At 35.9% G+C, this 17063-nt stretch overlaps 1 protein-coding gene across 2 annotated transcripts in view; it reads left to right on the forward strand.

Moving 5' to 3' along the window:
- Positions 1–17063, forward strand: part of ATP8A1 (ATPase, aminophospholipid transporter (APLT), class I, type 8A, member 1) — a 94054-nt gene that overhangs the window by 65986 nt on the left and 11005 nt on the right. For both annotated transcript variants that reach the window (XM_010076823.1, XM_010076824.1), the window contains exons 27-32: positions 1247–1321; positions 1449–1571; positions 4048–4126; positions 8248–8309; positions 10233–10289; positions 10758–10865. In XM_010076823.1, the coding sequence (XP_010075125.1) occupies positions 1247–1321; positions 1449–1571; positions 4048–4126; positions 8248–8309; positions 10233–10289; positions 10758–10865 (504 nt within the window). The remainder of the gene's footprint in view (positions 1–1246; positions 1322–1448; positions 1572–4047; positions 4127–8247; positions 8310–10232; positions 10290–10757; positions 10866–17063) is intronic.

A 17063-nucleotide genomic window follows, 5' to 3' on the forward strand; every position in this document is an offset into this window, starting at 1 on the left:
CAATAATTGGCCACCAAAAAGTCTATTTACTTTTCCTTTATTGGTTGAAGAAATAGCAATTTTGGCCAGATTTTTACCTACCATTTTTAGTGTTAATAGTTGCTGATTTCAGGGCTTTTTCCATCTCAACATAGCCACGAACATGTTCAAACATTCCACCACACGATAAAAAAAATCTGAGCTTGGTTATAGAATCTGGTCACTTGGAGGCTAGCCTGGGTATGTACTGATAGACGTACATATTGATTCTAGCAATCTATGCTTCCATAATAAAGTCAAATGCAATGGGAACTGTAGGAAAGTCTCCACAAAGCAGCATCTAAAAATTCACTTGAAAAACGTGAGTCTTAAATTGAGTAAAATTTTGTTTAGATGATCCTATCTTCTGTCACCTTACAGCTTATGTTTGTCATAGGCAATATAGTTTCAGTGTAACTTCTTAATAAAGATTGATCAGACATGCTGCTTCTCCACTTTGTCATTGAATAAATATAAGCATGAAGAAGTAGAAGAAAGCAGTCATGCTGCATGCTATAATGGGAAACATAAGAAAATGTGTTATCATGCCTTCAAAATAATTTGATTTTTTTAACCTTTTAGCAAAAAAGTGATAAAACTTATGCAATGAAAGAGATCTCCAGTTGCCTCTCTAAAATACTCTGTAGTTGAGTTAGTAGTTGAGTTAGTACTTGTTAACTAAGTAGCTGTAGTTGATTTAGTGCTCTGGTAAAGCCTCGTTCTCTCATGAGTTTTCACGTATGAGTAAGGAATACTGGTCTAGTTTTCAGCTTCAAACTGCAGCTTACTGTATGAATTCTGTTAGTTAGGAGGTTTTCTAATGATGAGAAGATGACTGCTTTTAATCTGTAGGTTCCCTGCCCCTCTCCCTGCCCCTCTCCCTGCCATTTCTCAAAATTTTTATTTCATTAAGAATTAAGTACAGTACAAATTTAGTGAGCTTAAATCACTCTTAAATACTTAAAGAACGTGACATTTCTTCTGAAAATAGCTACCTCCTTGAAATGTCTTCATATTGGAATTTCTCACATATGTGACTAGATGGCCCATTATGTGTTCTTGAACACAAGTTGTTTATATTATTTTTTTCACATAGGTTTAAACCAGAACATTTTCAGCTGTGTTGTAAATGTGTTCTAGGGATACGCCATTTTGTGAAGCTGAGGAAAAATCTATTTATCATACTTCAAAAAACATTTGAGTAATATATGGTTCTCCTCTTTTTCAGATCTGGTTTGCATTTGTCAATGGCTTTTCTGGACAAATTCTTTTTGAAAGATGGTGTATAGGTCTTTACAATGTGGTAAGATGATTTGTGTGTTTTCAGATATTTTCAACTGTAATAATGAAAGTTTCTTGAGTAAGCCATCTTTAAGCAACTCCTTGCCTCTAAAGTTTTGCAATATGTTTTTTTTTAATCCATCTACTAGATGTTTACAGCAATGCCTCCACTAACTCTGGGAATATTTGAGAGATCCTGCCGAAAGGAAAACATGCTGAAATATCCTGAGTTATACAAGACTTCCCAAAATGCACTGGACTTCAATACTAAGGTAGATTAAAAAAATCAAATATAATTTCAGCAAAAATTAAGAGGAATTCTATATAGTTCTCTTTTTTTGTTCTATGCTGCTCTTAATTAAAAGTGGAAGGGGTTTTTATTACTATTTCCACTTGTCCACTTGCCTGTGAATGGTGCAAATCATATTTCTCTGTTTTTAACAAGTACAGAAATGGACAGCAAACATTTTATTTCTTTCAGCCCTGATTGTTTTTTCTTTGCTGGTAATAAAGCTGTCTTCTATAGGCAAAAGTGATTAGACTTCTCTGTCGCTAGGCTGTATGTAATTGTACTCTTATATGGAAATGGATTACTGAAGCCTGGGGAGAAGTGTTGCAGAGGACAATAAGAACTGTCATTAGATTTGTAGAGGGAGGGACTTGATACTATCCTTTGTCAATTTGGAGTTGTAATTTTATGCTTTAATTTTGAGTTTTGGGGAAAAATACTTGGAGACAGTTAAGAATGTGTCAGGGTGGATCAAAAGGAATCTGAGGCTACTTTTGGCAGGAAATGGGTGACATTCATCTTGGAGAGACTAGCATAAGAAGTACTAAAGGATTGCAGGACTCTTTAATGTATAAAATATACACAATTACTATAGATTTGTCCATAAATAATCTCTTAAAAGACCTAAACTAAACTTAGTGAATCTGCAATTTCATAAATGCATTATGTTTGTAAAAGTTCCTTCTGATTATACTTGATTTTTCTGAATATAATTGGGATATTTCAAGTTATGTCATTGTATGTTGAATTTGCAGACATTTTCAGTCTGTCATTGGATTAACAATGCTTACATGTGCTGGTCTGTAGTACATGTGTGGAGCTGACGCAGCATACTTAGCTCTCACATCTGTAGCATTTGTCCTGTAAGACTGAAGTACCCGTATCTATATAGAATTATTTGTCTAAACTGTCTCTGTTCACTGAAGCATGAAAGATTTTTCTCCTTCTTCCTCACTTCATCTGTTCACCCACAAAAACCTGAAAGTTGTAAGGAAACTAGGGAAAATAGTTTCTTGTGTCACTGTGAATGGTTTAAAAGTATCAGACTTTTCATAGTCCATTAATACAGACACTTCTGTGTTGTGATATTTTTAATAGGTAGTGTAAGCCATGAGTTATAATTGTTGAATTATTCTGTTTTTAAACAAGTCTGTAATATTTTTATTATTGCACAGATGTATTGTTGACTTCACTGGAAATTCTATGGCTGTTCCCATGCAACACTTGCTATGAGTAAACGTCTGCAAACTTCCCAGCTACAAAATTCCCACCTATATAAGTTGAATAGTTGGTGTTAAAGATTTGGAAACATTACAGCCTTGCATGTTGATGCAGATGTTTGTTATGGTAAAAGGGATCAAAGGTTATGAGGTCATGACAGAGGTTAAAGGATTAGCATGTGACAATAAGAATTGGTCAGGAAAATGGAAAAGTAGAACTAATTTTTCTTGCACCCACCTGTGCTTTCTGTCAAATAAAAACTTCTGGTAATGACATAGCAAGAAGGAGAGACAAAGGTTAATGAGCAGCACAAGTTCAAATGTGCAAAGTATTGGAGTCTAAATTGGATCATACAACCTAGTGTAGCTGTCTAATCTAACAAAAGGCTCAGAGACATCGTGGAAAATGTTGTGAGGCAGGCAACTTAATTTCAATTGTTTGAACACCTTAACACTTGTAATTCACATCAGTTAATTACAATAAGAGCTATGATTGTCAAAAGCATTGTTAATGAAAAAACATGATTGCTATCCTGAAGGAAATGGGTTACATATTTTTGATTGTCTTTTTATGGCTTTAGACGGTATATTATGGAAAGCATCAATAAGTGGTTTATCCTTAATACAGTTATTTTCAGAAGACATATTTTACAAATGAAAATAAGTTTGAAAGTAAAATTTAAATTATTTAGCAAGTAGATTAAAGGAAGTTTAGCATGATGAAGCTGTGCACTTCAAGAATGGAGCATTTAAGGAGAAATCTAAGGAAGATACTTTTATTTGTCCTTTTTTAATACCTGGATATGTGGAAGTATGTAGGTAGGTGTGTGTAAAACTCAGGTTTTGATTGTTCTGCTACCCAAATTCTGTATTACACAAAATGTAAATTATAGAAGCTAGAGTCCATTTTAGTTCCCTATGTAGAATGTAGCAATTTCTCCAGTTGTCTGGTTTAGTTTAATTTTTCTGATTATATTCCCATATGTATACATTTTAATTTCCCTTCTGATTTGAAATTAAAAGGAAGAAATAATACACACATTTTTTCAAAACATAAAAATAAGCAAATGACCCATGAAGAGCTAAGAGGCAGAAAGTGCCTGTCAGTTATATTGCTTCACAGTGGTGGCCTGACAGAAACACATTTTGTGAATCTAACACACAGATAAAAAGAAAGGTCAGGGTTCACAGAGCTAGTTTATTGCAGATGGTTCTCATGGATTTTCTGTTTTCCCTTAGGTTTTCTGGGTTCATTGTTTAAATGGCCTCTTCCACTCATTCATTCTGTTTTGGTTTCCACTAAAAGCCCTCCAACATGGTAAGTATTTTGAAAAATAAAAATGTTGAAGGGTACAAAATACCTAAATAGCTTTTTTTTTTCTTAAGAAAGCTCTATAAATACTAACAAGTCTGTGTGATTAAATTTCAAGATACCATTTCTAGAACTAGAGCAGATGCAGTATATTTAAAATGTTTTATTTAAAATCTGTTAAAAAGTAGGTGCGATGTTATGTATATATATGTAAAACTATATAAATAGGTTTTAAGTCAACTGAAAGAAGATGGAGAAAAAGAGATTGCTGTTTAATTATGCTGGTTTTTAATGTAATATGCTACCATGGTAAATACCCACAAGATCCTCAATCACTACCACCCCTTGCATTGTCTTTTATGTTTTGTAAGTTTTTATGGTGTAAGTTTTTATGGCTGATGTGCGTACCTTCTCCACTGTTACTAACCCATTAGTTTACAACTACATGAGCAGGCTTGTGACACAGGAAACGGGGACATCTTGGACAGCTCAGTCCTGTCATTCTTCTAGTTTAACTGTTGTATACGCATTTGAGTTGCAGAAGGAAACGCGATGGTTGGCAGTAAAGTTGTATTAATTAGAGGGAACTTGAAAGCACTGTGTCCAGTTTGTGGGAACGTTTGTATGTTTGAAAGCTCTTGTAGGATTGGGGTGTTGTTTTGTTTCCACTTTGTGAGGAGGAAAAAAAGAAAGTATGTACCCTGCAGATTTTCTGTAAAATTGGTAGTCTTCTCAGTTTCCTTGAAAGGGAAGCTAGGCAGTCTGCCCTTGCATAGGGGACAGAAATATTCTCATGGACATTTTGGAACTGTTGAGACTAGGTGGTGAGAGTCGCAGGTGTTTGTGCCCAAAAAGGTTAAGGGGATGTGACTTCTTGTGGAGTATTTTATACTTGGTGACTTCTGAGGGATAAAGGGAAATAGGTGGCAGCCTGTTTTCTCAGAAAGGCCACTGGATGTGAGTTCACTGGCAGTGACTTGCATTGGAGAGGCTTGGACAGCCCAGGAGTAAAGAAGTCCCAAAATGTCAATGCATATTCTAACACCACAACCTCAAATCCAAACCAAAGTTCCCCCTCAAAGCTGTAGCAAATCCACGCGAGAGCTTTATGCATTACATGATGGAGAAATGTTTAATAGTGTATGTGGTGATGCAGAATAGTCTTCACGTGTGAATGGCAAAGCTGAGATAACTTACATGAGCACTTGCACGAGCACTGCAGCACAGGCCTCTTTGGCTCGCAGCTGCTGGGCTAGAACTGACATGCCGGCAAGTGGCAGAACGAATTGCCTTCTGTCTTCCTCTTTCATTCCTAGAGAAAGGCCAGGTGAGCAAGGAGAGCAGAAATGGGACCTGGGGATTGTGTACGTGGTGGGTAGTATAACCAGTACCTGACATGGGTCCAGCTGGTGCACAGTTCTGTGTGAAAGGGAGATGAGTGCAGGATGGGAGATGGTGCTGTTAATTAAATCTCTCCTGGCTGTGTGTGTAAAGAGGAAAGGGAAATAATGCTATTAGTTTCCTACAGGGGAGCCAGAGAGATCCGCCAGAGAGGGGAACTTCTGAGAACAAGTCTCAACCTCCACCTTCTTTTAGTAAAGAAGAGGCACAGGAGGATCTGAGACATGAAAGGAGGAATAGGAAGAATGGGGGATAGCTCAGCTTTGTGAGTAAGATGGGAACAGATTTAGCAGCCTGCTTGTTCCTCTGTTTTATCCTCATTGTGCTTTTTACTGCTAGGTATATGTTGTTAAGCAAAGTGCATGTTTGAGCAGGTATTTGTTAGAATGTTGAAAGTCAAATCTAGAAGATAATTAAAATCTCTCAGAGCTCCTAGTCTTCCTTTTTTTTTTTTTTTTTTGAGTATTTTGTCCTGTTTACTCCTTAGTCTGACTTGTCCACCTCTTTCTTGGCTGTAAGTGGAAAATTTCAAACTGCATGCATTATAGCAGAGTCTACCAAGAAATATGTCATCAGCGAATAGGTATGGATTTGTAAGAATTGTCTGGATAATTTGTTCCATGGGACCTAATCATTGTATAGTACACAAGGCTAGAGTCTCTGCATTCCATGAACTGTCATGGATATGAAAAATGATAAGGACATAAATCTTCATAGAAGCATCTTGTGATACAACTTTGTCAACATAACAGTAAATGACAGAAGCCAAACTTATATGTACAAGTAAATCCACCAGCTGCTCCCTGTTTTGTATAACCTTTAAAATGAGCCATAGTCTCAGCTTTGTTTTCAAGCTGCCAGAGCTCTTGTAGTCCTTTGTGATGTGCTACTCTGTCCAGGGAAAATGTTAAACTGGGAAAGTGCCAGGAATACAACCTGTATCACTAGAGCTAAGGAGGCAACCATTGTGAACTCCTCATCTTGGAGTGTGAGAGGGCTAGGCTAGGGAGAACTATTTGCAAGCATTTGTATTCTGATTTTTTTTGCATTAACTTTCACCTGCTGTCTCTTCCAGAATATCAGTAAATAGGACATTTTTTTCCTTGTGATAAGCTGGCCTCACAGGTCCTGAAAAGCTTTTAGAAAGGAGCGCTCTTCATCCACAACTAAAATGAATTTCATTTCAAGCATGTGTAAAGGTGATAAGAAGGGTGCAAAAACACTCAGCACAAGCATGGAAATATATTTAATTAGCAGCATTTAATATATTGTATGCTATCTTAGGATAGTGGAAAAATAAATGTTTTCAGCTACAGACCGTTTTTATCAGCTTGTCACTTTCCTCTGGCCAGCCCCATCAGAGGGATTTCAAACCTGCACCCACCCCAAAACAAAACCAAACATCTTTATTCTATTTCCCCCAACACAGCTTTTTAAAAACATCCTTCCTTATGCTCTCTCAGCATTACTGGGTTTTATTTTTCTGTCTTATGTCTTATACTTTTATCCTTCCTTACTACATACACAGTATTTTGATATCTCTTTATAAAATGTCAGTAAAAAGCACTATCCCTGTGATTAGAATCTCTTCAGCAGAGCAAGTGTTCTGGTTTAGTCGCAAGTGTATGAACAATCATGAGTGCTAAAAGCATTTCTAAACTGAAAAAAATTAACAAGCTAAATACTTCTAATTGAGAATGAGGTATTTCCTCTAGATAGTTCAGTTGTGTGTTGTCCCATGTCTGCCAAGAACTTTCACAGAACTGGGATCAGAAAAGCCCATGCTCTAGCAATAGTCATAAGTTCTGTTAAATAAGCATAAACACTCTGCTTTGAAATTCTGAATTTAAGAACCACAGTAGATGTGATTTTTATGCAAACGTATCTCTTTGGGGCACTGACTCTTTGCATAAATGCTGTGTGTGTATTCATGTGTGCAAAATGGATATGAATTTATATGAATCCACACATTTGAGTTGGGTAAACTTTGAAAATGTTATGAACAAGCATCTCAAGAACTAAAATTGAGTATATTTTATATTTTTACTTAAACTGAATCGCATAACTATGGATAAGAGCAAAGATAAGTTTCTATGCCAAAAATATCCAGAATTGGTGAAAATCTGACTCTCTAAACTTTCTGTTTACTTGTATGTTATGGTAAATGTACACTATAGCTATTGTATTTCATATTTTTGTGAAGGTAAGATACTGTACCTGTGAACTTAAAAGTCACTCTAATTGAATTACTACTGAATACAATATTACTCATATTGGTATATGATGTTGCAAAAAGCTCCTGTTTCTAGTGTAATTCCTGAAGTCACTGAAAATGTTAAAGGTCTAAAATCAAAAAAGTCATAGATCTCTACTGTTCAATACAGCTCAAGATTAAAACTGCTGTTAGTACCCCACAGGAAGTGCTACCATCTCTTTTGTACCAAAAATAAGATTTATATATGTGTGTGTGTGTATATATATATACACACATATACAATATATAAAGAGTTCATGTGTGAATGGCAAAGCTGAGATAACTTGCATGAGCACAGGCCTCTGTGGCTCTCAGCTGCTGGGCTAGAACTGACATCCTGGCAAGTGGCAGAACAAATTGCCTTCTGTCTTCCTCTTTCGTTCCTAGAGAAAGGCCAGGTGAGCACTATATATATATTGTGGATATTTAAATGTTTAAATGTCTTTATTTTTATTACTGTTTCCTTTTCCAGGTAATGTGTTCGGCAATGGTAAAACTTCAGATTACCTGCTCCTGGGTAACACTGTATACACGGTAAGTCTTCCTACAGCTATCTGGTGCTCTATCAGCTGCCTGTCTGTATTGCCTCTGTCTTTTAATTCTTAAAGAGATGTCATTTTATTATTATTTATAATTCTCTACATAGAAGACTTGATTTATTGCAGTGACTTAAGAATAAGAAATGGCTCTTGAATGATGCTTTGAGAAGCTGTGAAGTGCATTCTACATTCTAATTCCAGTTTTTAAAACAAAGCAGTTCAATAAAGATGCAGAAGATTCGTTAATTAATTACATTCATTTTCTTCTGATTAGATTTCACACATTTTAGATAATGGAATTGTGGTGCTGTGATTTTTTTTTTTTTTTTTTGTCTTTAATAATGCAGCAATAGTTGAAATGGGAGATTCCAGAATTAAAAGCATAAACTTATAGCTAGAATGAAAGCTTTCTGGCAGGATTTGTGTCTTTCTCTGCACCAGACACAGGGAAAGACTTGTCATATACATTTAACCAGTTATTTTCGGCTTCTGATTGAAGTAAATTTATTCTCAGTTTCTGAGGCTCTTTGAAGTTCAACTGCAGACAAACTCACATCGTTGCTGCCAACCTGGCCAACAAACTAGAGTTTAAACTATAGCTATTACAGTTGGAGTTTGGTCTTTGTGACTCAGTTTTTCAGACTCATGTTCTTCAGGTTGCACATAAAGCAAAACTCATGATACATTTTCACACATGAGTTACAAAATGTAATAACTATTTATTTGCTAAACAGAAAACTTGTTTGCATGACTTTCAATTCCTGAATCAACTAGTCCTTGCTGTGGGATTGTAAAGTTTCTACTACTGCTTATCTTTAAACTAAAATGGAGCATGTCTTACAGGACAATAACAGGATGTTTTCAGAGGCTGCTCCGTAAAAAGAGCAAAGATAAGAAAAGAGTAAAGATGAGAGGGAAGAATGAAAATGACATAACAAACTTATTCAGCATGTTATTTGTATACAGAACATAGTTCTTGGGCTGGCAACATTTAACTCTTTGGCTTTTCAGGGTTTGGCAAAGATGACTTATTTACCAACGAAGTACTAACGAAGCCAACAAAACTTTCATTTTGTTTTGTTTAATTTAGACTAATGTAAGCATGAATAATTGCAAGTTTTCAGCCCAGCATCTACATCTTCTAAATCTGTCTTTGTGTAGAGCGTAGTAGTCATCCTCTCCAGAACAAGATCTGCCATCTCTACTGAAGTGGACTATGATTTTCACAAACCTTTCTGTGTAACCAAAATACCATCTAGAAGGAAGCTAACGACTCAGTAAGAGCCAGACTTGTAGAGTTCTAGCAGGCAAGGGAAATGTTTAAGATTTCTAATACAAAAAAAAAGTTTTCAAAATCAAATCAATGGCAGTTATTAATGGAAGCTAATAATTCATAGTGTTCTATTACTAGCTCATTACTGGAGTGTATCTTTAAATCTAGTGGCATTTTACTGTGGTCATTTGAAATGGGCACTTGAACTTCAGATTTAAGCTCACACACTTAAAAAAAGAGGAAAAGTACAGCTAGCTGTGGTATAAAAGAATTTCACTGTTGGGCTGCTGAGAGACCTACATTTTTTTGGGAGCAAATGCTATTAAAGTGGAAGGGCTATTCCATAGCTTCTGCAGGTCCATAGAAATTATTGCCTTTTGCTTTACGAACTTTGGTTTGGATCCCATCATGCAGCTAGGTGCATTGACACACACAATACTGTGCGGAATATTATTAAGGAAATCACATTTAAATTGAAGAGATTGGTTATCCTTTCCCTTATTTCATTTGTGCAAGTAAACATTAAGTATGAAAATCATTAAACATTTTCTTCTGTTCTCCTGAAAGTTTAACCAAACTAACAAATTCTGTATGCTAAGATTCTCTCATTAAATAGGAATCCTCTCACTCTCTCTCTCCTTTAAGTTTGTGGTTCTAACTGTGTGTTTGAAGGCTGGATTAGAGACCTCGTATTGGACGTTGGTAAGCAAATGTCTTTACTATATTCTCAAATGTTCTATAAAATATGATGGATGAATAATTTTATTATTTTCTTCTTATTTATTATATTACACCCTTACAGTTTGTCAGCCCTCCCCACAGTATCAAACTAAACTGTGGTTACTGTGGGGAAAGACAGAATATCCACATAAAATAGTGCTTAGTATCAAAAAGGAGGACACTGGGATAAGGCTTAAAGTAATCCTTAAGCTAGAAAAATCAAATTACTCTGAACTGATTGTAACTGAACTTAAATTGTCTTAAAATGGAGGAATATTATTTTACTTTAAGAAATAGCTAACTGAAGTAGCAGAGTTAAATTAATACAAGGCATGGAAATTTCATCCAATTTATCAGAATTGCATTAAAAATACTACATAGCAAAGATCTTTTTTTATGTCATAATGCATCCATGATGATTGTTCTGTTTTCTTTTTTTTTGTTTAACAGTTCAGCCATATAGCTATCTGGGGCAGCATAGCACTTTGGGTAGTGTTTTTTGGACTCTACTCTTCTTTGTGGCCAGTCATTCCTATGGCACCTGACATGTCAGGAGAGGTAAAACTATATTTTAACTCATACCTGAATGTGTACCTTCAGTGTGGTAGCCATGTTTATTTAAAATAGAATGAATTTTTACTCTTGTGAAAATGGAGCTCAGCTAACAGGCTGTGATTGTATGGTGTAGTGAGGAAGAACAGACAGGTAAGCTGCTTTGCTTCTTTAGTTCTTCAGTAAGTTTTAATTTTCTAAAGAGAAGTCTTACCAGATTTAGAACTCAGAATTACAGTGCTTATTTGGATGGTGGGGTTTTTTTATAATGAGGTAGCACTAGTGCATTGGTTAAGGTTGTTTTTTCATCTTAAAATTTACAAATTTGCTAAGTATTCGAAATGGTAAAATGCCTTAAATAAATTGAAATGCCATAACATTGCATGAGGAGCTGCTTGTCATGCACACATTTCTTTTTCTATTAATGTGCTGCTTGGAATACATTATTGTGCTGTATCTTTAACCTTTTGACAGTAATTACTGGTTTCTCTTTCAGTTATTATCCCATTTGTGTAAACCTGCTCTGAATATTTCAGATAGGACTGAATCCATAAAAGATGCTTAATTGCTGCCTGTGCTGATCTAATTAGGACTTCAGTCCAAATTCTCAAAACCATTAAGTTCCAGAAACATCTGAAGTTTAGTATTAATTTCCTAGATGCTAATGTCTGCGTCTGGGCATGGCCAGTACCTCCTGAGCTGAGAACTTTGGTGTACATTCACAGTGGGAATCAGAAACTGAGAATACTTGCTTGTTTCAGAAAGATATTCTTCTAATGGTTCTCAAAGCATATCAACTAAATAAAGCCTTACACCAGTAAAAGAGTGAGTGCCTTTAACTCCACCACTGTGATATAATTCAGCAATTTAAAAATTCTTGCAGAATGTGGGAAATTTAGGTGCATATCTCTCCCTCACTTGGAGGTAATTCAGACCCACAAATCTCACCTCCCACATAAGCAGTTATGGGAAAAATATTATATAAGCACTTATATAAGTACTACATTTCAATGCACACCTAAGGAAAAAAAATTATTTTGAAATTTTACAGTTTCTTGCTGGTTTTCCTCTCTATTATAACCTCTTACCCATGTAGATTTTGTACATTACCACGTTGCCTCCACTACTCAAAATCACTTATATACATTATTCTAAATTAAAGTAACTGAAGCTATCATACTTTAGCATTTTTCTTCCTATATACTGTATTTTATAGACAAAACAGAATGTTTTGGGAATTTGTTGGTTTTAGGGATTTCATAAAAGCTTTATACATTGTTCTTTAAGAGAGAAGAACTTTTATAGTGATAAGCACAGTGGGAGTAGCAGAGCGTGTTATACTTGGTATGACATAAAGGTGGCTACTTCACTGTTGAAATAACTGAATATTTTGCTTAGTACATGTTCAGTCTCTGAAGTTACTGTGAGAAAAAGATCTTTTTGAAAGGAGTGTAGTTCCGATGAACTTGGAAGAACAGCTCTTAATAAAGAGATGTAGCTGTCAACAAAAATAAATACTCTCGGGGTTTGAATTCAACATTGACACCAAAGTAGTCTGTCTTATTAAACCAAATTTGTTTATTTGTTGTGATAAAACTGTATCTGTACTCCAAATGGATGTTCTTATTTGTTAGTGTGTTTGCTTATGCATGTGTGTGTATATAGCAGCATTCGATGTGTGTATGTGCATGCACTTGTTTGAGGGGGGTGTTGTTGGGTGAGGCTGGTTTTTGTTTTGTTTTCTTTCTAAGAATGTAGTTAGGAGTCTGTAACATCAGAATAACGTCTCTGAAACATGTTACAGACTGAAAGGCCTTATTTTAAAAGCTCTGGTCTCGCTTTTTGGGATGTACTGTGTGTGACTAAAAGTCCTGACAACAAATACTATGGCTCAGATTTTTCTATGCTCTCCTGGAAGCCACCTCACTGACCAGCAGGGCAGAATTCCCTGGGTTTCTCAGAAGCAAATCCAGGCCTTCCAAAAGTATTCAAAGTAAAAGATTCACAAATTTAACTGTGGAACATTTCCTCCAACTTAGGAGGGTTTCAGGGGTTTTTTTCCCCTGCTTCACTGCTTATTACCAATCTCGATTAAATATTATCCAAAATTCTGGGTCTTCATTTTGGGGGGAATAATATGTGTAGTAAATTTTCAGTGAGGGACTATTGCTTATTTTACAGAGTGTGTTTGAAATATAGCTTTCAAGAACATTGTAAGAATTAAACAACAAAAGCTAGAGTCTTCCTTCATAGCTGAAAACTTTTCCGAGCCCATTCTTGACAAAAGGCCCCTATAAGCATTTCCTCACACTTTTAGCACATTTTCATCCCTCTCCAAGCTTTTTTCCAGCTTGACTTTTACAGACCTCTGAGTCTTTACCAAACAATAATCAGTAATCTGTGTCTGTCTTGCCCTCTATACCTATGTGAACCTGTTGTTTAGAGAAATAAGATATTTCAGTGTGTGTTTCTGGAGAATGTTATTACTTCATAAAAGAACTCAATGGTTTATTGAAGATTTTTTAATGGAATCAGAATTCATCCCATGACACATCCATTTTAGTCATCTGTCCTAACCTGAAAACCTAAAATTGTGTTACCATTCTGATACTAACATATTTTAGCTTGTTTAGTTCTTTAAATATAAAGTTTGGTTTGAGTCTTTCGCATCAGGAATCCAAAATATTTTCATAAGGGGTTTTTCTTTTCTATTTGATTCCCATTAGGTAATTTCCATTTTGAGTCCCAGACCTTCACAGTTTAATTCTACTTAGTCTAGTACTAGATATCTGTTAACCAGAGTCTGCTATTCCCAGATGTACTTAAAAGATCCTTTTCCATATTCAATAGTTACATTCTCATTCTTGTTCTTTGACTGCACAGGTACAAACAGAAACAGCAGGGCTGATCTTTGAACTACCAAATTTACCTTTTCTGCTTATGGTGATCTGTCTTGGTAGTATTACCATTCTAATATGCTTCTTTTTTATTGTTTAGTCTTTTCCTGGTATTAGCATTTAACTGAATTCTTTCCCTCAGCATATTATGGCCAGTCTCCTTTATAAGCAAAAGTTATGCATTTTCTCTGTTAGCAATGTTATGAATCAAATTGCAGTACACATTGCTGTTGTGGTTATGCATACAACAACACTTAAAAGATTAATGTATTCAGCTGTGGTCTTTCTCCATAGCAACTTCCTCTTCTGATGTACAGGAGTGAGGAATGACTTCAGTTCTTTACTGATTCTAGTGAAACTCAGTGTTTCCTGTACACCTTCCTGTTACACCTATTGCAGTGCAGACAGCCCCTATCTTGGTAACAAGCTCTGTAGAATAACCAGAACTCATCTTCTCATCATGGTTTTACATTTCCTTTGCCAGATACTACTTCTTAATGTTGTTTTTGAATCAACCCACATAGGTTTCCCTGTGAATCTTTTATGCTGAGGCAAAAGAGGATAGTCTAGCCTTTTCTTGCAGAAAGTGTTCTCTGATTGCAAGCACAATTAAAAGTAGCATGATAAATCTCACCTTGCCGCCATTCTCTAGCTTGTGTCTAATTTCACATCCAGGTGGCTAATTAACTATTTTTCAGCTCTGTTAGTTCAAGCTGTACCGCAACCTTGCTAGCCATACTCTTGCTAACAGAACCTTCTTCTCTTCCTTATTCTCGGGGAAGCTTTTTTAATTTGTGTGTCGTTCTCCTCTCCAGCTTTTTAAGGAAATATTGATTGTGAAGCCTTTTTTCTTTACTATTTTCTTGGTTTTTATCTTCGAAAGCACTTCCATCCTGCTTCTGTCTAAAGTCAACAGAGATAGCAACTGATAATTTGTCTTCATAAGAGCTATTTCTGTCATCATGATTTATTACTGGATTGTTTGGGGTTTTTTTCCAAATGTGAAATATCTGTTGAGGTAAGTTAGGCTTTCATAAAATGCAAGGATGGAATTAAATGCCTATGAACTTAATTCACAAAATGAAAATGAGCAGCACTTTAAGCTAGTCACAAGAACGTGTAATAAGGTGCAGTCTTGCATTTCATCCCTTTCTGGGCTCAAATGCCTTACTGGGGTTAGAGATAAGTGCTAATATGATGATTCACAAACCTGAACTACCTCCCACAGTTAGACCCTTATCACCTGTGTTTTTTAAAATACCCATTTATCCAACAGTTATATACTAGAACATTCACCCTAAATGAATGTTATCCAAAAGCCAGATTTAAGTTTCTCTCTACTTTGCAGCTTTCAGGGTAGTGCTTTCTGCTGAAACAGTGGTTTGAACAGAGAACTGTGTCTTCTACTGTTCACTTCATATGGAATAATCAAATCTTTACTGGATCAGAAGAGACAATGGGCTGGCTTTTGCTTAGCCTCAGTGATTAAGGTACTCTCTAGGAAAAGGCAAGATGTGTGTTACAATGGATACTTAAAATATTAAAATATTCAGTGAAACAAGGGACTGAACTAAGGACACATCTGTAGGAGATCTCTAAGTCTCTCTTAATTCTCTGTACTGCTCTGTGTCACCACAGAGGTACTTGTTGAAGCTTTAGGATTTATAGTACATGTCTGTGCTTGGGAACTTTTGTATATGTGTATTTATTGTTTATAGTATTATTTATTATTTGTGTTTATATCGTCAAGTCCATAATCTTAATCAACCTCCTGTGGGATACAGTCCACCCTTCATACCCACTTGAGGTGAGGAAGTCGGTGATCTTGCAATGGACTATTTGTATCCTCAGCTGAAGAAAATGAGAGGAGCTGGGGAAAAAGTAAAGGCATGTTCCTTAGTCTAGTACTTAGTTCTTCAGCCTATCCTTACTCATTTTTCCTGTCTCATAGGAGATTTGTTCAAGTAAGAATTTATGGATTCTGCCTGCAGATATCCACAGTAATCTGCTTCCTGACTGCCTAGTACTCCGTTTCAGTACCTCTAACTATTTGTTGTATACCAGTAAGGCTTTGGTTTTGTATCTACAGAAAATTGAGGGACTCCCTTTATAATAAGCCTAATAAGCGGAGTTCTACTTAGTTCTTAATTAACAGGAACTATGGGGTGTTTCTTAAACTCTAAATAGCAAAGAAAGACTAGAGGCATTCCAAGAACTCACTTGTAGGAATTGCACTAGGAGTTAATGCAGATCTGGTTTAATATAATAACAGTAAGTACTTTGGCATGTATGAAGGCAAACGTGCAGATAACTAAAACTAATGAGGATGTCTCCTTAGGTTGTTGAGAAACTTGCTGGTTTGACGGTGTTGAGGAGGTATTATTTTAATAGTTCTGTAGTTTATAAGAAGTGGATATGTACACAGACAATATCTGAAATAGATAAACTGAAAAGGGTTTTCATAAGCTTTTCTGCAGCGAGAATTGTAGTCTTCATCTTTCTCTCTTTACTTTTAGAAGGCTTTTTAAAATCTGAGCTAGCTGTTTTGGCAGATCATTTAATAGTGAGGAAAAAGAGAATATTCTCTGTTCATTTTGGCATGTAGTTTCTTAACAGTATATCTTCATCAGTGCATTAGAAATGTTTTGCAGCCAGGATTTCTAATCTGCCAGTAAGCCATGAAAGGGAGTATTTATCAGCATTTTTTTCTTCATAAAAAATAAGAACTTGTATACAAAATCTGTACATTGCACTTAATAAACAATGTTAATTCATTTTAGAAAGTCCTAATACTGAGCACGAGCGTACGACAAATTATTTATCCTCCTTGCAGGATTTGTAAATCCTACGATAAACTAGGCTTCCCAGCTCTCATTTTGGATTACTTCTGAATTCCCCTGGGAGCCACTTTTGTGGCAGATTCCATTTGGTTTCACAAGGCCTAAAGGGGGAAAACTTGGCATAGACCACAAATCTCTCACATTAGGAACAATTTGTAAACCACGAACAGAGGCAGCCAGAGTCTGTCCCCAGAACAGGCTGCTCCTGTTAGTGCCATTGTCTGAAAAGGATTGGTTTGCCATTTCCCAGATGACCTGCCTATGTGTAGAGAGATGTGAAAAGTTAGAGACAAAAATGTTTTCTACAGAGTGAGGGGGGAGCTTTCTTGTACAGAAAGGAAGGAAATACCTCTGTGGGATTTTATTTTTTCCCCTCTTCGTCCAAAAAATACAAAGAGGCCCTCTGTCTTTAATGCGAATGTCGGCTTTAAATCTTTTAGGTTTGGATTAACTCTGTAAAAGAAGAA

This window comes from Pterocles gutturalis, unplaced genomic scaffold (assembly GCF_000699245.1).
Source record: "Pterocles gutturalis isolate BGI_N339 unplaced genomic scaffold, ASM69924v1 scaffold4793, whole genome shotgun sequence".
Lineage (NCBI taxonomy): Eukaryota > Metazoa > Chordata > Aves > Pterocliformes > Pteroclidae > Pterocles > Pterocles gutturalis.